The 21,446-nt window shown below is 45.3% G+C and overlaps 3 protein-coding genes across 6 annotated transcripts; 1 reads left to right on the forward strand and 2 right to left on the reverse strand.

The window, feature by feature from the left end:
* Positions 1-1,648: 1,648 nt before the first annotated feature.
* Positions 1,649-17,056, forward strand: man2c1 (mannosidase, alpha, class 2C, member 1). Of its 2 annotated transcripts, none has more exons than XM_056597986.1 (26): positions 1,649-1,813; positions 1,983-2,108; positions 2,198-2,321; positions 2,399-2,469; positions 2,871-3,048; positions 3,162-3,351; positions 3,458-3,564; positions 3,687-3,797; positions 4,096-4,188; positions 4,752-4,868; positions 5,126-5,221; positions 5,331-5,476; positions 6,116-6,239; positions 6,442-6,563; positions 6,663-6,748; positions 6,848-7,003; positions 11,875-11,954; positions 12,048-12,142; positions 12,243-12,347; positions 12,435-12,591; positions 12,744-12,887; positions 13,389-13,498; positions 13,720-13,799; positions 14,231-14,373; positions 14,741-14,844; positions 15,040-17,056. In XM_056597986.1, the coding sequence occupies exons 1-26, from the start codon at positions 1,713-1,715 to the stop codon at positions 15,152-15,154; spliced, it is 3,081 nt and encodes a 1,026-aa protein (XP_056453961.1). In that variant the 5' UTR covers positions 1,649-1,712; the 3' UTR covers positions 15,155-17,056. The 2 variants fall into 2 exon arrangements, with proteins under 2 accessions (XP_056453961.1, XP_056453960.1); XM_056597985.1 differs by having other exon boundaries at positions 1,655-1,813; positions 14,231-14,379.
* neil1 (nei-like DNA glycosylase 1) lies at positions 14,668-18,268 on the reverse strand. 3 transcript variants are annotated; one of them, XM_056597991.1, is made up of 10 exons: positions 17,343-17,426; positions 17,150-17,227; positions 16,930-17,049; positions 16,643-16,751; positions 16,485-16,572; positions 16,203-16,324; positions 16,085-16,112; positions 15,909-15,967; positions 15,619-15,825; positions 14,668-15,480 (listed from the first exon to the last, which is right to left on the reverse strand). In XM_056597991.1, exons 2-9 carry the CDS (start codon positions 17,170-17,172, stop codon positions 15,658-15,660), a joined length of 717 nt encoding a protein of 238 aa, XP_056453966.1. In that variant the 5' UTR covers positions 17,173-17,227; positions 17,343-17,426; the 3' UTR covers positions 14,668-15,480; positions 15,619-15,657. The 3 variants fall into 3 exon arrangements, with proteins under 3 accessions (XP_056453966.1, XP_056453964.1, XP_056453965.1); XM_056597989.1 differs by adding an exon at positions 17,970-18,129 and having other exon boundaries at positions 14,680-15,480; positions 17,150-17,628; XM_056597990.1 differs by lacking the exons at positions 14,668-15,480; positions 15,909-15,967 and adding an exon at positions 17,970-18,268 and having other exon boundaries at positions 15,732-15,825; positions 17,150-17,628.
* Positions 18,269-19,332: 1,064 nt separating this feature from the next.
* On the reverse strand, positions 19,333-21,251 carry commd4 (COMM domain containing 4). The gene is made up of 8 exons (XM_056597992.1): positions 21,144-21,251; positions 20,844-20,915; positions 20,670-20,735; positions 20,548-20,587; positions 20,327-20,446; positions 19,975-20,055; positions 19,687-19,863; positions 19,333-19,580 (listed from the first exon to the last, which is right to left on the reverse strand). Exons 1-8 carry the CDS (start codon positions 21,144-21,146, stop codon positions 19,540-19,542), a joined length of 600 nt encoding a protein of 199 aa, XP_056453967.1. The 5' UTR covers positions 21,147-21,251; the 3' UTR covers positions 19,333-19,539.
* Positions 21,252-21,446: the final 195 nt, after the last annotated feature.

A 21,446-nucleotide genomic window follows, 5' to 3' on the forward strand; every position in this document is an offset into this window, starting at 1 on the left:
CATTCAAATCAAAAGTCCAAAGCTGCAATTGTAGTAAACCCTCTTTGTCGCGCCAAAAACTTGTCTGGCTTTCTTTTCGTTTTACTGCAGTTCAAACCCTTTGTTGGCTGTTCATGGACGGAGCGTTCATGAGGTTGATTACGTTTTCTTGACTTACGGGAAACGCTGTTCCCCCGGTTCATGAGACACGGAACGTTGAGTTTCTCAAGGACATCTCTTTCATGGGAGAATGACCCGCAGAAGGGCCAACGGCTGAAACAGTAGCCAGCGCTTAGGTCAGGAGCCAAGCAGACATGGTGGAAAAGCACGACCGCTGTCCAAACAATAGGGGGATAAGAGTCGACAGACATCCAATAATAGTAGGGTGGCTTAAGAGGGATGGGCTTTGCCACAGTTTTGCAAACCCTGTACTTAGCGCGGCTCTATGGATCGCATAATAAAAGGGCGCTTAGAAGCATTCAAACACAGAACCACACAGCTCCTTCCTGGGCGCTGAGAACAAGGCTTTTGTTTCTCCGGTGGAGAAATGTGGGATTGACCTCTGACGGGGGGTCATGCCAGCCCGGATCACAAGATCTCCTCCCCCTCCCATAGCACTTCTGGAACCTCTGGCTCAGTCCCACAGCCCCCAGCATCCCCCCCAGTAGATGGAGCCCCTTATCGGCCCATCACCATGCTGCTTTGCTGTGCTGTGTTCGAGATTTATTCCGGAGGATAACTGACATTCCTTGTTGGGCTCGGTATGAATGCATAGGGAGGAGACGCAGATGATTGAGCATCAACACTGTTTTATCACATCACATTCAATGGTCGTTATTGCTGCTTGATGCTATCCTGTTTCAGTATCATGTGTTTTGGCACCATATTTAGCTATATCACTGTAAAGCAATACAGTGATGCCCTTCTAAACTATGTTTGCATAGATGTCGCAATAATACATTTATTTCTGTCATGCACTATGTTCTTGAAGTAATAATACAGGTGTTTTATGATTAAATGTGTCCGAATAAATATGCATTGCAGAATCTAATAATAAAGAATAATGGTCAAACAAACCCCTACGTTTGCTCTATTTTGATATGTTGAAATAGTTACTGATAATGAAATTACACGATGTGTCACCTTATGTTAAATAACCAGAATAGATAAGCACACACATACCTAAAGCGTTAAATGATTCTTATTTTATTTATTTATTTAATGGTCAATATCAGTCGACCACGAATAATTGATGAGCAGAGACATCTAGCGGCAGATTTACGCCATTACATTAATAGTGGAGCGATCCCTCTGGCTAGACGCTAGTGATGAGATAGACAGAGAAATAGAAGATAGAAATTCTAAACGCAGATTTAAATTCAGAGTAAGATTAACTAACAGATAAATACATGCTGTAGGATTAATTAAAATATTTTGTATTCATTGCATTTTAAAAACCAAAAGTAAACCATATCCATTTTCAAACCTTGTATATACACGAATATTTGCGATCCGTATACTTATTTCAACATACCTTATGCTTTAAATTAAAATTTGGGTTTTCTAATAGTATCGGGAATATATTAAAGAGCTACCACAAATAAATATAAACAAAAAAGTAATTTGACCAACAACTCGTTATACAAATGTCCTGCTTGAGTATCCGTACGCAATACGTGTGTTTTGGTTTGGAGTCCGTCAGTATTGTGTGTGCCAGCTAGCAGCAGCTCATCATGTACCATCAACCTGTCTTTAAGAACAGAAGAACTCTGCTAGAGAGAGCAGAGAAGTTCATATCAGAGATCTATTTTACAGACTGCAATCTCCGGGGACGGTATGGTTCTCCTTAGTTCATGTCTCACCACTCTTTACCTGCTGCAGAATATTATTGATCTGATCTGAGCATAGATCTGAACAATAACCCCAATTAAATCCATTGTGTTTAATGCATGGACTGTGCAATAATTCTATGTTTAATCCTAGTTTGTGACTCTTCTCTGCAGACTCTACGGGGACTCGTATCCACTTGAATTTCTGACTTCATTCCTGTCCTCTAAACGGATTCCCTTCTCAGAAGCTGTCAGTCAGAACTTTGCTCCTTACAAGATTGGCGATACCTTTGGACCAACGTAAGTCGTTTACACATGGCTGTTTATCGCTCTCTCTTAAAATGATTGCACGGATAAAATAAGTAGGTTTACAACCACACCTCTTTTAGATGGTGCACTTGCTGGTTCAAAGTGATATTGAGAATACCCGAATCCTGGAGGGGGAAGGAAGTCCATCTTCTGTGGGAGAGTGATGGAGAAGCGATGGTTTGGAGGGATGAGCAACCAGTCCAGGTAGATATACACACAAAGAACAATAGTGTATCACTGTGGAGTTCAACAGTTCACTGACATCTTAAGATGACTTGCAGGGATTAACTAAAGAGGGTGAAAAGACCAGTTACATCCTGTCTGAGTGTCTGGGAGATGATGACCCACACAGGTGAGATGTCCCCCACTCACAATAGGGCTACCCTGCTATTTTGAGAGGACTTAAGGATTGTACTACTGTAGAATCTTAAAACAACATCAATATAGCTAGGCTAATGAAAATGTTGTTTGGCCACGTCTCACATGTGAAACACCGTGACCAACGGTCCACAATATCCTCCAATGAAGCCAAATCATTTCACGATAAATGACTGATCGTCATTAATCAATAAACTGAAAAAAGTTAATTAAAAATCACTAACTCACATTTCAATGCCCCCATGCTTCCAAAATAGTTAATTGCGATGTGGCGTCACGATGTACACGCCCTATGCTATTTTGTTTCTGGCTGAAGCAAGGGTTCAGCCTAACGTCCAGTCACGAGAGCACCATGGTTCTGCTTCCTTGTTGCAGCGTCACCCTCTACGTGGAGATGGCCTGTAATGGTCTTTTCGGAGCTGGACAGGGGTCCATGATTGCAGCTCCGGATCCCAACAGGAAGTACTCCGTTCAGAAGGCGGAGCTGGTGGTGCTCCACCGGGACGTCAGGGAAACGCTCACTGACTTTGAGATGATGGTTGATATCGTGAAGGTAGACTCCCGATACGATAATTAGTCACAGTATGATGAATACAAAGTCATGGTACCTAGAAACCCACATCAGCTGCTCTGTGTTCATCGAATCCTCCCCCCCCACGTCCGCAGCACCTGGGGGAAGGAGAGCAGCGGGGCTACCAAGCCCTGTTCACCGTCAACCAGATGGTGAACCTCTGTGATCCCGCCCAGCCGGACTCCTTCCCCAAAGCCCGCGCTCTAGCACAGAGCTTCTTCACCCAGCGCAACGGAGGCAGCCAGCACACCGTCCATGCCATGGGTCACTGCCACATCGACACAGGTCTGAATTCATGTGTCTCCTGGAAGTTGTCATAGAACAGTCATGGCTGATAGTGTCTTTAAATCGACGGGTGAGAGTGACTGTGTGTGTGGCGGTGTCCCCGCAGCGTGGCTCTGGCCCTACGAGGAGACCATCCGCAAATGCGGCCGGAGCTGGGTGACGGCCGTACGTCTCATGGAGAAGAATCCTGATTTTAGGTTCACGTGCTCTCAGGTAGTGCATTTATAAATGAGTGGGTCCTTTTCTTAAAGGTTTCCGCATGCCACCAGTTATTTCATGCCGTTTATGAAAGAGCAGAACTTGGACTGTGGTTCTTTGTCTGAATGGATTTCCAGGCCCAGCAGTTCCAGTGGGTGAAGAGCTGGTACCCCGGACTCTACGCGCAAATCCAGCACTTTGTCAAGAAAGGCCAGTTCATTCCGGTTGGAGGCACATGGGTGGAAATGGCAAGTATCATTTACAAAATAACCACGCCTCTGCCTCTTTATTAGAGTAGTCTGAGTCATGAGGCAGGCGGCCTTCCGGTGCGGTGTTCCTAGTCGAACTTCCCGGCTCGAGGCCACGTTCTTTCTGATTGTTTGAAAGCATACTAAGACACAAGCAGGCAATGATAGATCCTTGGAAAGTTTGGAAAATAAATAACGTATTTGCTGAGGGAAATGCTGTGAAAGTAATGTCAGCATTGTCAGCATATTACATAATAATGTTATGCATTCAATTTATAGTGTCTTCTTCATCCTAAAGGATGGCAATCTTCCGTCCGGTGAGTCCATGGTCCGTCAGTTCCTGGAAGGCCAGCGCTTCTTTCACCAGGAGTTTGGGATCTACTGCAAAGAGGTGAGGCGCCCTTCCACTGTTCCATCCTCCTGCTGTGTTGACATAGAGATTATGCGTATACAATAGTATGTTGGTGCTTTTCCATTGGCACTTTTGGCCGTACTGAACCTTACTGTGCCCCGCTTATTGTGCTTTCATCACTGTGCTGTTCTACCAAGCACACTGTGTGCTGGGGAAATATATGTGAAACATGTAACAATGTGTATACATGACTAACATGAAATCTATCTTCTCTCAATGACGAATTGAGCTTAGGAAGCAGGAAAGAGAACGTCAAACTGAATTCATCATAGCGGATATTGGTGATTAATTTGTGTGTCACAACCGTCCGTCGGAAACAACCCAAATATATTAAATGAGTATTAAAACAAATCATTATACATCTGATGAGGCAATACAAGTGTGAGGGTTGTTGTATCATCAGCTCATCACTCAAAGACACACCTCGAAGCGGGATGCCCGGTTGTAACGGAAATGCAAATCCGAGTCGGGCCAGTATGGTTTAGTGGTAAAACGCTTTGTGTGTGTGTGTCCGTGTAAGAATACCCCTCCTTGCTCTCCAGTTCTGGCTTCCAGATACTTTTGGATACTCAGCACAACTGCCACAGATCATGCAGGGCTGCGGCATCTCCCGGTTCCTCACCCAGAAGCTGAGCTGGAACCTGGTCAACACATTCCCTGTGAGTAACCCCCCCACCGCACCCCCAACCGCAGAACACACAGCGGGCCCAGAGAGTTCTGAAGGAAACCTGTTTCCTTCCCCCTTATTCAGCATGTTCTTTTCTCTATTCATCAGGGGGCCCACAGAGGTATTAAGAGCCTTTAAAGAGTCTTACATTTTAAATGTACTTTTTTTTTCTTGTACTTTTTCAAGAAAAGGTTTCTTAGAAGTGGTGGATACCTGCCGTGACCCTAATTTATCTCTTTTCGTCTGAAGCACAACACATTTTTCTGGGAGGGTCTGGACGGCTCCCAAGTCCTCACCCACTTCCCGCCAGGAAACTCCTACGAGATGAAGGGCAGGGTCGAGGAAGTAAGCGGGCAGACATGCTTTCACCGGGGTGCAATATGGGGAAACAGTTGGTGTGGGAGAAACATTTCAAATGGTTTTATTTTCTTGTGTCTCTATCCTCCTTCCCTAGTTGGTTAACACTGTGAAGAATAACAAAGACAAAGGCAGAGCCAATCATAGTGCAGCTCTGTTTGGCTTCGGCGACGGAGGCGGTGGACCCACGCAGCTTATGCTTGACAGACTGACGCGGGTTCAGGATACAGATGGTCTTCCAAAGTCAGTTCCTGTTAAACCCTACCTCCCCCTCTGAACCCTAACACAGGCTGTTCCAGACAAAACAGTGTAATGTCTATCTCTGGAAAACCATGTCAATAAATACGTAATGGGGTTGTGAGTCCTGTGGTTCCATGAGTGACCTCTCCATACAAATGGGTGTGGTTCAACTCCTGACTAGTGGTGGATTTAATGATTCGTTTCCGTGACCCAGTTCGCGTGAGTCAGTTCGCCAAGAGGAGTCGTTCGTGAATTGCACGGTTCTCAGCTGAGTCAGTCAGACTCAGTTCTACCGGAAACTCGACTGAACTGGGAGGAATCGTTCGCGAATCGTTTGTTTGTTCAGCCTGGTTTCCGGTAGCGGTAAATCGCATCATGGAATGCACGCCATTGCACGGTTCTCAGCTGAGTCAGTCAGACTCAGTGGAGTCAGTGCTACCGGAAACACGTTCGTTGGTTCAGCCGAGTTTCCGGTGAATCGAATGGCGAACGAGACGAACGAGAGAAACGAACCGGTTCGGTTTGTTCGTCCTAAAGACTCGTTCATTCGAACCGGTTCGCGAACAAACGAGTCAACAGTACTCCTGACCACTCAATAGAAGTGGGTCTGGTTCCATGAGTGACCTCTCCCATGTCCCCCAGGGTCCGGATGTCAACTCCTGACCAGTTGTTCTCTGAGCTCCTGGCCGACTCCGCCCTGCTGTGCACGTGGTCCGGGGAGTTGTTCCTGGAGCTTCACAACGGCACCTACACCACCCAGGCCAAGGTCAGCGACACCTCACTCCTTACAGCAAAGCACTTTGTTTGAATGCTATTGCTATTGTTGTTACAAATTATATTGACAACGGATATTTAAGGGGAGCCAAGAGATGCGAGGGTGACGGATGTTAGAAACTGGTTCAATCAGCCAGACCGGTAATTTCATTCTAAAGTTCTAAAGACAATGTTGTTGATGTGAATGCTTGTAGATAAAGCGAGGGAACCGGCAGTGCGAGTCTTTGCTCCATGACATCGAGGTGGCCAGCAGCTTGGCTCTGGGCCAGGACAAGGCCTTCCACTACCCTCTGGAACAGCTGCAGGAGCTCTGGAGGTACCGGCCCGTCTCTACTCCTCACCTCCGTATGGACCCAGCGGCTCCAACGTTCACTCTGTTCTCACATGTGCACCCTTTTCTCTTTTCCCCTTCCAGGCTGCTCCTTCTCAACCAGTTCCACGACGTCATTCCCGGGAGCTGCATTGAGATGGTGGTGGAAGATGCACTCCGATATTATCAAGGTACGTTATTTTAGGGATGAGTTTGGCGTTTGTTTCCTCACTGCGTCAGCAGCCCACTTGGGGAAATGGAAAAGTTGAATGGTTCATCGTCCGTCTTAGATATCCTCCGTGTTGGAAGCGGTCTTCTGGGCGATGCCTGTAGACACCTCGGCCAGAGGGACCAGAAGGGGGACGCCCCCGCTGTGTTCAACTCCCTGCCCTGGGAGCGTAATGAGGTGGTCCAGCTCCAGGAGGCCACTGGTCCACCATCGCTAGGTATGTTCACATCATGACTAATATCATTGTTGTCATCGTTGTTATGGTCCAGCTTTGAGATTACAGCAAACAAGGAAGCACCCATGACGGATTCAACAAAAGAAAGGAATAACTGGATAACAAAATGTAACCAAAAGATCAATATGCAGTATGAGGCCAACTAAACTAAACGGCAGTCAGAGTGGACTCCCCACCCTGCGTTCCAGGGCGAGGGGGATTCTCGACTGCTCAGATCGGATGGGCTTTATGCATTCCTGGCGAAAGTGGCCAACTCTTCCCAATTCCAGTCCAACCCAGCTCCACTACAGCAGGAACCATGACACTGAAAGACAACACAACAAACACGCCCTGGGCCGCCTGACCCCTCCCATAAAGACAGAGTCGCGACAGGAACTCTAACCACCAACCATCGTAAACTCTAACAATATACACAATACATTTAGCATACTGAATAAAGACTCGCCATAAAAACAAAACGATTAAGACTGCATGAATAAATCAATGCTTAATGTACTCCACAAAGGCACCTCAGCACTATGCTCATTTCTTTCCACCGCCAAGCATTTGGAGAGAGAGACAGACTTAAAATAATGAACCAATTACTGGCATCTGGCTCTGGACTAGACGCCCTCAACTATATCGTCCTTTCCTTCAATCTTCGCCTTTTAAACTAATTTCTTAGAGTCAAACTCATCACTCTTTCCAAATCATCCACCAGCAGCCATACTCCACCAGTCCTCACGAGACGGGCGTCCACCTGCAGTTTACACGATGTGTCCCGGCATGGAGCAGCCAGGAGCATCGTAGAGGATCTCCATCACAGTTCAAAAGCAGTACCTCCGAACTTTTAGGTCTACATTTTAACGACTCGAGTCATGATGAAGAAAACCATCCTCCCAAACTGTTCCCTACCAGATAGTACTGTGTAACAAACACACACAGGTGAGAGCTATCTCAGGGTGTCCGCGGAGGTCTTAAAAGTCTTAAAAAGTCTTAAATTCATTTTTCTAAATTTAAGGCCTTAAAAAGTCTTAAATTCGTCAAAAATGTCATATGCTGGTCTTAAATTTATAACTCGGAGGTCTTAAATTTGTCGGGGCAGGGCTATTTAATTTTTTATTTTTCTCGCGGGACTTTTCGGGAAGGAGATGTAGAGAGGCTACTTTCTTGCTAGCTGCATATATAAACGGATGTCTGCGCGCTTGCTAGCTAGTCTGCAACAATGGGTAAATGCAAGTTCAACGTCAGTTGGCTGGAAGACGTCCGTTTCCGAGGTTGGCTAGCGTCCGTTGCCAACCCAGAACAGGCCAGATGCATTCCATGCAAAAGTAGCCTACATTCAAGCTCGGCACCATGGGGATTAGGGCTGTCGTCAGCCATATGCAGAGCCAAAAACATAAAACCTCTGCCAGGAGCCACACACAGACCCCAGCCATTTCTACGTTTTGCATCTCTGCCCCGGCACCACCGCCGCAGACGGTCCGCGCTGCTAGCACTGACCCGAGGGTAGCATTTGGTTCAACACCAACACTGAAAGCGGAGGTGTTGTGGATTCTAAACACAGTGGTCAAGCACCAGTCCTACAACTCGAATGAGGGGATAGGAGATCTCTTCGGTTTGATGTTCCCTGACTCTCAAATCGCGAGCACCTTTACTGCTGGAAGGGACAAAACGGCGTATATAACTCGCTTCGGACTAGCGCCTTTCATCCGAAACGAGCTAATCTGCAGCGTCAACAAGGCTGATTTTGTTTTGACGTTTGAGACGTTGAACCACGCCACTAAAAGCAAGCAACTTTGCGTGCACGTCCGATATTGGGTCAGAGATCAAGTGCATTCCCGGTACTTGGGGGAATGCACCCCATATATGTGCATTCCCATATATGTGGGAATGCACCCCATATATGTGCATATATGGGGGTAAAAGGGATGATGATGCATAATATTTTTTAGACAATATGCAGAATCTTTTCACGGACGAATTAACACGGTCGGCTATTTTTGCCAGCACGCCACCCTAGCCATATTATGGGAAATCGTGTTCCCCTTGGCTGTGATTTGAACTTTGAATTCCTCGTAGGAGTTCATAATAATACATTGCTCGCCTTGGATGAAATACACCGCTCTTGCGCGATTTATTTTGCATAAGGGTGAGTCAAATGACGCGAGAAACGCCCCTTCTATGTGAACGCGCATTGAACCTAAAGCGGAAAACCTGGTTCAACTAATTTAATCTAAAGTGAGCGTCGTGGTACCATTTAACTGTGATTGCGAGTTGCGGCTCTGTCGAGCCAGGTTTTCCCAAGAAAGCCTGGGTATGTTCAACGAGGTTCGTGGTATACCCCCCAGGTCTTACTGAAGGCATTTATTTAATGGTGAAAATATTATCAGTGGCGTAAATATCGACTGCCCGGGGGCCCAGACGCTGTCGTCCCCCCCCCCCCCCCCCCCCCCCCTCTCAACAACTCACAACTTGGGTGCACCATAAATACCCAAATTAAAAATGTAGGCGCACCAGTGCACCCAAGGAAAAAGTTAGTCTGGAGCCCTGGAGTATCACTTTATGTTCAATAAACAGACAGAAAGTAAACTTGAATGAGTCTCATTGAGTGACACACATGCTATGCTTGGGTTGTAATACAGCGGGATCCCTCCCAGCATCCCGGGTTTAAGGTCTTAAATTTCATTCAAGGTGGTATTAAAAAGGTCTTAAAAAGTCTTAAATTTGACTTGCTGAAACCTGCAGATACCCTGTATCTACCAATGTGCTCTGCAATGGGACGCACGGGTGTAACACAGGTGATTTCATCCGGTTCACCCTCTATTCTCTCAATCAGCCGGCATATGGACACAGCATACACGCATCAAGGACGTTCGCATTTGTTGCAATATTTGCTTAGTGTGTGGTACGCAATTGACTGGTATGTCCTGATGTGCCCCGACTCATCGTGAGACTCTCGCAACACCTTATTGTGAAATCAGTAGGGCAAAACAATCTGGAAACTAGGATCTCCCATGAAAACTCTGCCATGTGGCACGCACTTCCTGACCAGTACCTCGTCCTGAATGAAATATCCCTGTGCACGATTCTTCACCTCCTCTGTGGCAAGAACAGACTTGAACCGACCTTCAGCTCTTCGCTCACCTACCAGCTCACTATGCAAGACAAACAAGGGACAGTGTTGGACAAGGACAGTACAAACAACTCTGTCGCACCATTCTCGGCCTTTACCCTCTCCACAGAATCAGCACTGGCCCTTTTCATGTCCCGCGTCACAACGCACACCTTGGAACACTTCAGGGAAGTGTTTACCTTTTTCCTCCGGACCACCACTGCCCAGCGGCACCGGGGCAACAGACAGTTGTGCAGACCGATACGCTCACACACTTCCTCAACCCACAACATTCCCCACCAGAGTCTGGCCCGCAGCCTTTTAAACCTCCCCATCAAATATTTCAACAACACACAACAAACACACGCCCTGGGCCGTCTCACCCCTCCCATAAAGACAGTTTCCCGACTTGAACTCTAACCACCAACCATCTTAAACTCAAACAATATACATGATACATTTAGCATACTGCATAAAGACTCGCCATAAAAACTAAACGATTAAGGCTGCATGAATAAATCAGCACAAGTTTATTTACCCAAACAAGAATCACAGACAGGCCCATTCCCAGCACAGGTATAAAATATCCTGTGTCCCTTTCCTCAGAAAAAGGCAGAGCATGTGTCATGATAAACAAATCCTGGCATCTGCTCTGTGTCACGTACTATGGTCACTGGCACCTTCCCGACACTATCAAAAATATCATTTAGAAATAAACAGAAAGTAGGACCTTAAATCCGGCTTCTAAACGACGGATGGTACACTACTCGGCCAATAAGCGACCAAACCGGGAAATGTTGCAGCTGAAGCAACCAGCTTCACATGCTCTCATTCATACGTTTTTTGCGACTCTAGCACAGCGCAGTCTCTCCCGGAAACCAAGATAAACTCTCTGGTCAGAGTGTAAATGTTTAAACGGAAGGCCCAGAGAAAAACAACCCCCACGGCACTGACGGCAGGGCCATTTTCTTCCATAACAGCACTGGCATAACCACAGGCCTCCAATTACTACCTCTGTAGAGTCAACTGATAATCATCTGCCAGCGCAGAAGCCTCCGCTGCAGTCTTTATCTCCTTCTCCCTTATGTGCCCTGCAATTTGCTCCGGGACTATGTTTAGAAACTGATCTTCCTTTTTAAACTAAGTCACACAGATCATCAAAACCCTTCACATCTGATGCAGAACACGTCTATTAAAGTGGATTATCAAACCGCGCCCAAAGTAAAGATATTGTTTATCACCCGTTCTCGAGTTTCTATCCGTTGGCGGTAAGCCTTGGGTACTAGTTCATATGCCTTCAGCACAGCTACTTTAACCTTTCGATAATCGCTACTGTGACCTGCAGTCAGCGAGGAAATAGCCTCCTGAATGCGCCCACTCAGAACACATTGTAACAAGCCTATAGGGTCAGACTCAAGCCAGGCCCTCACCTCTGCAACACTCTCAAACTAAGTGAAGAAAGCTCAACCTCTTTGACATGAAATTAGGCACAAAGCGTCAACTATTGAAAATATCGCTGGAATTATCACAGCCTTGAAAAGACTCCCCGCTCTGACGTATCACACAATTTCCGTTCCTTAATTAGATTCTGCCTCTCTCTTTCTAAGCCCAAATTTACAAATTCTGCTTGCTGTCGAACCCTTTCCAATTCTAATTCCTTATTTTTTGCTCAAACTGCATCCGCAAAAAAAATCTTTAATTGAATTTGTCCCAGCGTACGTTATACATAATCCCATCTCCTTCCCTCTGTGCGTTCCAGCTTTAGTGAAGGTTCCCAGCGTTGGCAGGGCCCTGGTCACGGACACACAACCAGCTATTCCAGTTTCTGTCACGGTTCAGGTCAGTGGGGTCACACGGTATTCAGTGGGGTTGATTTGGTTGAAGCGATTATTAAGGAGTTCACTGGTCAGTTAAACCTCTGACCCATCACAGGCCGATGGAACGGTCCTCATGGAGAATGGGATTTTGAAAACGATCATAAACAAGGACGGCAGTTTGGCATCACTTTGTTTGATGGAGAGCAACAGGTAAGATTATCATATATATTTTTTGTGCGTACTTGCATATTTGTGTGTACGTGCCATCACGCATTGACTCATTGTCCTCCGCGACGCTCGACATTTACAGAGAGGCCCTCTCTGACGGCTGCCATGGCAACCAGTTTGTGATGTTTGACGACGTGCCGCTGTACTGGGACGCCTGGGATGTGATGGACTACCACCTCCAGACCAGGTGCCAGTCCCCCCTGTCCACCCTGTGTGATGGCTGCTGAGCCCGGCGGGGGACGGAGCCTTAACGCCAGTGTGTGGCCCCCTACAGGAGGCCAGTGACGGAGGTGGTGGAGCCCGTTCAGGTGGTGTCCCCCGGGGGCCTCCGGGGCAGCGTGAGTTTCACCCTCCGGATCAGCCCCAAGAGCACCGTCACCCAGGAGGTGGTGCTGGACGCCATGAGTCCCTACGTCAGGTTCAACACGCAGGTGAGCTGCACTGCAGAGGGGCGCTGGAGTGTCCCAACCCTCCCCTCTGAGAGAAGAGCACCAGCGTTTCAAGTTCAATGCCATGAACAAAAAAAGGTTTATCCATTGAAATAGGGGTCAAAGGTCAACTCTAACCAATGGCTGCACTGCAGGTGGAGTGGGGGGAGTCACACAAGTTCCTGAAGGTGGAGTTCCCGGTGCGCGTGCGCAGCTCCAACGCTACATACGAGATCCAGTTTGGCCACCTCCAGAGACCCACCCACAGGAACACGTCCTGGGACTGGGCCCGCTTCGAGGTGACCGGAGGGGGGGGCGGATCTAAGACCGGCACTGAATGGTTGACCGCAGTTTGACTCCACTGTGTGTGCGTAGGGGTTAGGGAGTGTTGAGCCAAGTTCTTTGAGGCTGCAAGAGGGACTGCTGGCCATGTGTCAAGTGTCGCAAGGTCCGGGCTTCACGCCTCCTGGGTGACTTACGGGCTCCTCCAGACAAAAGGATGAAAGGTGTTGGGTATTAAACCCGGGCAGACTGATTGCTTAATGTGCAACAGGCCTCACCCAGCCCCAGAGTCCAATCAGACACAGGCAGTTGAGGCTGCTTAAACCAGCCTCAACCGCACACACTCCCACAACAATGTTTATGTCCATCGTCAACTGCTCGTTAATGTCCAATGTTCAATCCAGAAAGACATTGGAGCAAATGTCTGTAGTATATATCATAACACGTGGTTGAAATAGAATATGATGAAATGTGCTTTTCTGTTATTACATTTGTATGATTGTTTTTCTGTTTAAAAGGTATGGGGTCACAAATGGGCTGATCTGTCTGAACACAACTTTGGAGTTTCTCTGCTGAACGACTGCAAATATGGTTATTCCATACATAAGAACCTCATGACTCTGTCTCTGTGAGTTGTCCATAATCATCACACATACCAGCATCACAAAAAGCTTTTCAATGATGGTACTAAATGGGCTGTTAAATGCCTTTCAAGCATCCACTATCTAATCAGTTGTGTATTTCCCTCATATCTAACACATCTTGATAGGATATAGCAAAACACGTCAAACCCGGTCATTGTAAGTTAATAGAACTAGCTCTTAAGTGACAGGTCAATGTATTTTCTAGACTTCGAGCACCCAAGGCCCCTGATGCCAACGCTGATATGGGCGCTCATCTCTTTACATACGCCATCATGCCACATGCAGGTAAGTTGAATGAAATGTAACTTTTGTCCAATACAGCAATGCATTGATCACTGCATACGGTTACAGGCTCTGTGTCAGGCTTTTGCTCTAATAGTGGAACTGCGTTGGTTTGAAGAATTAATGAACAAATGCTCCTTATGTTATGTTGTATCTTTCCCTTCCTTGACACAGCGATAGTTACGCGGCACTAATCAAATGAAGCTGGATGCATGTCCAATATGTTTGAGAGTTTTGAGCTAGAAGTCATCCAAAGTGATGCTCATAATAACTTAACATAATCACAAGTCTATCCTAGCCTCCTGCTCACTAGTGAACCCAATCCCGATTCCTTGAATGTTTAAACTGAATTGAAGCGGCCCCTCGGAGTGAAGTGGTGTCAGATAGATAGATAGATAGATAGATAGACACTTTATTGTTCTGCTGTCTCACAGGATCCTTCCAGACGGCCGGCGTCATCCAGAGTGCCTACAACCTCAACTACCCTCTGAGGCTCTTCAAGACCAGCGCTGACACGGCCCCGTGGAGCGCCTTCTCGGTCGCCGCCGCCGCCGTTGTCCTCGAGACCATCAAGCAGGTAGAGGTGTTGTGCTCCCTCTTTCCCCAAGGACACAGTTAAATAAAGGCTAATTGAATACCCTTCATTGCGACCCAATTAACACAGCGTAAATCCATCATTGGATCAGACATGGTGTTGGACGGGTAACTCATGTAGGTGTGTAATGTGTTAAGACCGAATATGGCTTGTGTTTTTTTGCATCATCCACCTGTCTCAGGGTCGAAGGGGATGAGATGAGAATCTCTGACCTTTGAGCCTGTGTGCAGAATTAATACACTGATCATAATGAGATTAAGATCAATAAATATAGATGCATACAGATCAATGTATGGGTTAATGTCTAATTAGTGTCCGGCCCTGTAATAACTGCTCCAACTCTCCCTAGGCTGAGGACTCAAGAGGCACTCTACTGGTTCGCTTGTACGAGTCCCATGGCAGCAGTGTGACCACAATGCTCCGTACAGACCTTCCCCTCCAACAGGCCTGGCAGTAAGTATTCCTAATGCTCCTATATGATGATGGGTCACACGCTTTAGACACATGCGTAGGTAGATGAAGCACTAGCTTCTGAAAGTACCACATGACCCAGAAGAAAAATATATGTGCCTGGACCAGTGAAACGCCGTAGCATTGAGCCAGAGTACGGCTTCACTGATACTGTTGCTTATTCTCAACTCTTTCCAGTTGTGATCTTCTGGAGCGTCCGGATCACACTCAGCCAGCCCAGATGACCTCAGAAGGAATCACTCTGGGGTTCGGTCCTCATCAAATAAGATCACTCCTCCTTGTTCTAAAATAAGCACGGCTGGGAGTGACTCAAAGAATGAATCAATAAACAACCTACTTATTTTGACACAGTCGTGATTGTAAGTCCTTTAATGGCCGTTACGTTCGGACTGGAATTCCATTAATTCATCATGTCGGTAGCCATGGTCATTTCCTGAGAGGACTTATCTTGTTTTGTTCCCTAAACACTGCAAAAAGTACTCTGAATCAAAGGCTTTTTGTAAAAGTGAAAAAGTTTTAATGTTTATGAACGTGTTTCAGAAAGAAAAAAGTCATGGTCCCATTTTTTCCCTGGTCCATTTGGGTCAGCTTATTGTCTGGTTCTGCCTCTTTGTTTCTCTGTAAAAGAATACTCTGAGTACCGCATCATACTTAATGTGTCCTCGCATTTTGATTTTGATCCAACAACACATACATATATAAAATCTATTAATGGATGCCTTTTAGCTATGCTTGTTCTGACTCAAGTTTTCTTACCAGCGATTATTAAAATAGTGAATGTCCGCTCTTCCCGCCTTAGCGTGCCTCACTGGTCTTGTTACTACGCAAACATCTTGTGTTGTCACAGGTGCGCGTCACTTCCCCCTCTTGTTTAACCTTCCGTTTCCTCAAGCCAGTCTTGCTATTTGGGGCTTCCTGCTTGACACCCTTTTCTGTCTTGACTTTAGGGACAATTTCAGCAACCTGGAAAAAAGGACTTTGTTTAAGAACAGATATATATATTTTTTTTAACACACGTAAACAAAGGGTTTGCCTTTTCTCCTGACCATGGCGGCATCGTTGTCTTCTTTCTTCACTCTCTTCTTTGCTTTTGTTGATTTGCACTCTAATGAGGGAGAAGGCAACTATGGTTTCTCATTCAACTCTAAGAATAACCGCCCCGAAAAAGATGACTAGATGTCAAAAAAGTATTATACAATAGAGTTTTGTTTGCCTCTCTTACCTTTGGGTACCATGGGGCCTGAGTCACCCTGAAATTAAAAAAACACAATTCATTAGTTAAACGTTTTTCCTTGAATTGTTCCATCAAGGACAGCCAGCCATGATTTCACCCCACTCACACTGAACCACATGGTTCTGCCATTGTGGTCTCTGGTGCTTTTCATTCCGGCCACATAGTAACACCGCAGCCACGCCTGGAAGTCGGAGTGGTCGGCCTTCTGGGGGTCGTAACCTTTCCCACCTTAGAGAAGTGACGGTATAACAGCAGTCAATCAAACTGAGGCACACTGACCATATTTGACTTTGCATCGATAAATTCGTTACCACATACATTTTGGTGATGGGGTGAATTAATTTGTTCGTAACCTGAGAGACAATGCGGCAAAACAAAAGCTACATACCCATGTTCACGACCTCCAGAGGAACGGTGTGGCACAACCTCAGTAGATCAGCAGGTTGAGACGTGCGTTTCGACTCCCTGTCGGAGGTCTTTGAAAACAAAAGCGTTGTCAATAGTCAGTTATTGGTGGATCTTGGCGATCAGAGACTGCGAGTTTACCTTTTGGTCATCAAGCTGTTCTTTCACAGGGGTAGTATCTGCAGCCAGATCCTCTAGCTCAAGGCTTTCCAACACAGTCCTTGCCTGCACAAAGGGTGGAATGCTCAGCCTGACAAAAGAAAAGGGACACTTATTTTTTGTTAACATTCTTAACTAAAGTCTATCCTGTTCTTAATCATGTATTAATAGCAGTGGCCCCTGGAGGATTTGGAGAGGAAGCTAAACACAATGTTGTAATCTTGTTTATTGTTTTCAACCTTGTGAAACGAATCATGCATGCCCAATACCTGAAAAGGATCTCTGCCCGCAAGTAGTTTCCAATGCCGTTGAAGTAGTTCTGGTTAAGCAGGGCCTCACAGATGGGCCTTTCGAAAGCCCGGTTGGACAGATTGGAGAGCACCTTTTTTCTGAAAGAATAAAAAAAACACTGTTACGGTCACAATAAAAAGATCAGCTGAATGGCTTTTGATCTTGATATAATGTATTCATCAGTCCACATCCGCTGACCTGAAGCTCTCGTACTCGAACATGACGCAGGGCCCCCGGCCACGCTGCCAGCTTCCATTGGGCTGCCAACTGCCAAACCTGCGTGTGTCCACAAAGCTCAGCACTCGGCAGGGCTTTTCGTTCGAAAAGAAACGCAAATGGGCATGTTTCGGCAGCTCATCCTCGGATGTGAATCGGAAATAGCCGGACATACCGAAGCGGAAAACGATGTCCATGGGTTGCTCTGTGCTCCCCTCTTTGACATCGCTCTTTATAGGTGTTAACGTGAGCTTCACTTCCTTCCCTCTGGAAGAAGCTTGGATCCTGTAAGCCTCGCAGGTGAAGGACACATCACAGTTCTTGCTCACTGCAGATTTTGTGACTGGGCCTGTGAACACTACTCCCTCGCACACTTTGTTAACAAACAGACTGGCCAAGTGCAGCTCTGGCCCTTCAGGCATGTTGATAAAACAATGACGGTGAATGAGCTGAGAAGTTTTCTGTAATGGACACAGGAAGAAGGATACCCATTAATCACCATGACCACAGCTCTGGCTGTTGGTGTGTGTGTGTGTGTGTGTGTGTGTGTGTGTGTGTGTGTGTGTGTGTGTGTGTGTGTGTGTGTGTGTGTGTGTGTGTGTGTGTGTGTGTGTGTGTTCTACCACACAAAACTAGGGTAAACATGGTCTGCAAATACGCATTAATTTGTGGTATCGAACACCACAAACCGAACTTGTATTTAACTGTTTGGAAACGTGACCAGAAATGGGAGAGTTGAAACCCTAACATTTATATGCAGATCATCAATAAGTAGAAAAATGTATTATAACAAACAACGTACCGTGCATTGCAAATGTCCAAGACACTTATGTGGAGATTAACACAGGACTCGTGAAATAAGTATCAGGAAGTTCTGGCACACGTTATAAAAACATGCTTGCATAAGCTGCAACTCGATTAGTGGGCGACACTGGTGCTTAACAGATCTCGCGGAAAGATCGCGACAATATGTTAATATGTGCTGTGATCATAGAAACAGGAAGTAACCGGGTAGCATTATTCTATTCATATGTCCATAGCCGTGTTCCGATATCCATACTTCCATGTGTACACTTAAACGAAGTACACTATCCACACTCACTAAGTGCGCTAATTTTTAGATGTCAGTGTTGTTCCAAATCGAATACTGCGTGGTGCACTAACCGGAAATTACGATCGCAATCACAACGGAGCGCTATGAATGCTCGGAGACCGGAAGTGTGGCGTTCGTCACGTTCCATGCAACTCGGAAGGCTGGCGTCCGAGGATTCAGGAACACACCATGGATACTAAATAATGTAAATATAAAGTTATTGCCTGCCCCAAGTGACAAATATTTTCACGATTAACAAATCAATGACCAAATCACCATTACTACAAAAAGGCTTGTACATCATAATGCATCATGGGATTTTTTTTGTTGCCGACACTAGATTAGTAGTTGTACTAAAAGTTGTAGCTATGTAAATTCTAAATAAATGTAAACAATCCATATGCTAGGCTTATCAAAACTTTGTTTAGCCACAACTCACAGGAGAAACACTGGCAGTTTCAAACACAACTATATCGATCCATGATGGCATAATCCAAGATTAATTAGGCCAAACAAGGCCAAAACACTATTACTACCATAAACATTCTTATTCCCCTATACAAAGGGGAATAAGAATGCTACAAATGGTGTCGAACTTTTTACCATCCCTATAACATTTTTCTGCTCCTATAGGCTACTTCCGGAATGAAGGCAACATCATAGCAATGTGACGTGACGATGTACAAGCCCTGCAAAACTCTAAATACATCTTATAGTATGGCGACAGGATGGTGCATGCTCTTCACTAAGAAAGGGGTTCCGACAGAGGGTTAATCTTTTCTGCCTATTATATTATAACGCCACAGTGTTGGGTCATAGCCATTTGTAGACACACCACCCCTTGTTCCTAGAACTGTTTGTGCATTCTGGAATTCGGTAGAAACATGGCAGCCCCTATGGAAGAGGCTGGCTCCCTATATATGCAGATGTAAAAGCCTCATTCTAGGGTAACAAAAACAATATTCTTAATTTCATGTGACAATACATTAATTAAAACATACTTACGAATAATGTATTCCCTCTCTGCAATGTTCTTTCCACTAGATGGCACTAAATACTACACACTTCAACTTTAAGAATAGTTTTATTTTCAAATGTCAAATATTAATTTAAAAAAAACATTTACAATGTTAGTTCAAGCATGAAATGACTGACAATTGACAGAGATAGGCTATAATGGCAAAGAGAAGAATACAATTTGCAATTTATGAACAAAAGATGATCATTCATTATTAATGGATATAATGAAATTGTATCCAATATTTCAGGCAATCTTTCTTCATTGTAGTGCATTCATCATAGCTTGTGCTTGTTTTAGCTCTATGGAAAGAGACACAGACACACACATCAGATTAAGCTCAAACCTCTAAAAACAAAATATATAAAAATAGAGACAAGAGCTTATGTAAGCCATAACAAAACAAACCTGTAAGCAAGACCCTGAACTTCTCAGCAGAAACCGACACAACAGTGGTCTCTGCAGAGCCGGACTCTGCTCCCTGCGCCTGCAGTTTGAGATGCACAGTTGGCTCGTTGACCTCCTTCAGCTCACTGGAGCTGAGTATGCAGTCCACCCGCCAGGACACGGAGTTCAGTCGGCTCACTGAAACACACGGTGCCGTGTGAAAAAACACACGGGGCCCCATCATGTAACTCGGGACGAAAAGTCTTTTTTTGTTATGGTCCCCTTTCTCCCGAGGGCCCGAACACTCACATCTAAGGCTCTTCTCACGAAGTTTGTCCTGCAGTGCACTGTGCTTGTCTTCATAGGATCTACAAAGGCCTGATGTGTGCTCTGAGGACAAGGACAAGGAGAAGAAAATGAAAAACTGCGATTCACCCATCCTTCTTTGATAGGAGCAGTGGGCTGCCACTAAGTGTGCAGACTGGGAACCAACTCCAGTTTTTCACAATGTGAAAATGATTTATAATACATCACATTATAATGAATACATAGAGGTAGTAATGTACATTGCTATTTTTTCTATTTATTACATTTCCCCAAAATAATCGTGTGCATTATTTTCTCAGTCCGGCAAATACGTAGATGATTTTATCCGACTCACCTTTTGGCAGGCCTAGTTGCTGGAGCTCACTTGATAGACTTTCACTCTCAACGTTGTGTTTTGCTGCACTGGATAGAATGAAGCTGAGCACTGCAACGCTGGCTTTGATGTCCCCACTCTCTGCAATGTGGACGGATGCATGCAGTGTAATTACTGAATGGGGTAGGCCTACTTTTGCTTTGCTGGTAAAGCGCACAAAATAACGCAAGAAGGTGACTTACCAAACTTTGCATCTGCAGTGAGCTTTGAAACCTTTTCATACTGAAACGATAAGACAGGACTAGAGTTATCGACGCCAATAATGCGTATTTATTTTAAGATAAAAAAAATTGTATTTACTTACATCAATGCCCTCTTCAAGCAGATCTTTAAGTACTTGAGCACAGAGGAGTTTCATCTTTACACTTGACTATAATATCGGGAGGCATGGAACATTTTAGATTTATGCCCAAAACATAAAGAACCAGTGAAAGCTGACATGTCCTCCCTAGCATTTAGCACTTACACCAGCACTTACAATTTTCGCCAACGTGCTGATCTCCGCAAGAACCCAGTCCGGGCAATCCAAATCGCCACAGAAACGAAATCGCTAAAACAAATAAACCAAATAGACGATGAAAAGGTCTTTCCTAGCAAAAGCGTGTATTCAGACACATCGTTCGTCTTGCAGTTACAAGTAGGGATGGCTCCCCTTTTATTAAATGGAGAAGCGGTAACACATACAAATATAAATGACAGTTTATTATTGGATAAATAGATATATATATAGATTTCCGAAGAAATAACGATTATTATGATAAACTACAACGTTACTTGCCATGGTGGTTGTTTTTATGTCAGCTGATTCAAACTCCGGAAGTAAAAAGGCACATTCTTTGATTGGTGGGTTGCAGGGAAGGCGGGTCTTGATGACACCAATGGTTGGTCGATGCGTACAATCGATATTTCATTCATTATCAGGAACCACTATTATGCCTCTTGTGAAAGTGTCTATGTTAAATATAAATAAAACTCACTTTATGGGTAAAACATCGGTGGAAAACTGCATGCTGAGCAAGGGGAAATGGACAGACCTGACTGTAAGGGCTGATTATGTAGTGGATTCTTTAGATGTTATAAT

The sequence above is a fragment of the Gadus chalcogrammus genome, chromosome 9, assembly GCF_026213295.1.
Source record: "Gadus chalcogrammus isolate NIFS_2021 chromosome 9, NIFS_Gcha_1.0, whole genome shotgun sequence".
Classification (NCBI taxonomy): Eukaryota; Metazoa; Chordata; class Actinopteri; order Gadiformes; family Gadidae; genus Gadus; species Gadus chalcogrammus.

Coding starts and splice junctions, on each gene's coding strand:
- man2c1 (XM_056597985.1), top strand. CDS start 1,713: ATGTACCATCAACCTGTCTTTAAGAACAGAAGAACTCTGCTAGAGAGA. Junction 4,189..4,751: donor TTGGGATCTACTGCAAAGAG/GTGAGGCGCCCT, acceptor CTTGCTCTCCAG/TTCTGGCTTCCAGATACTTT. Junction 12,348..12,434: donor GACTACCACCTCCAGACCAG/GTGCCAGTCCCC, acceptor GGCCCCCTACAG/GAGGCCAGTGACGGAGGTGG.
- neil1 (XM_056597989.1), bottom strand. CDS start 17,589: ATGCCTGAAGGGCCAGAGCTGCACTTGGCCAGTCTGTTTGTTAACAAA. Junction 17,050..17,149: donor TTCGAGTACGAGAGCTTCAG/GTCAGCGGATGT, acceptor TTATTCTTTCAG/AAAAAAGGTGCTCTCCAATC. Junction 16,113..16,202: donor GCAGAACCATGTGGTTCAGT/GTGAGTGGGGTG, acceptor TTTTAATTTCAG/GGTGACTCAGGCCCCATGGT.
- commd4 (XM_056597992.1), bottom strand. Junction 20,588..20,669: donor TGCTTGAAGAGGGCATTGAT/GTAAGTAAATAC, acceptor TTATCGTTTCAG/TATGAAAAGGTTTCAAAGCT. Junction 20,056..20,326: donor GCAACTAGGCCTGCCAAAAG/GTGAGTCGGATA, acceptor CCTTGTCCTCAG/AGCACACATCAGGCCTTTGT.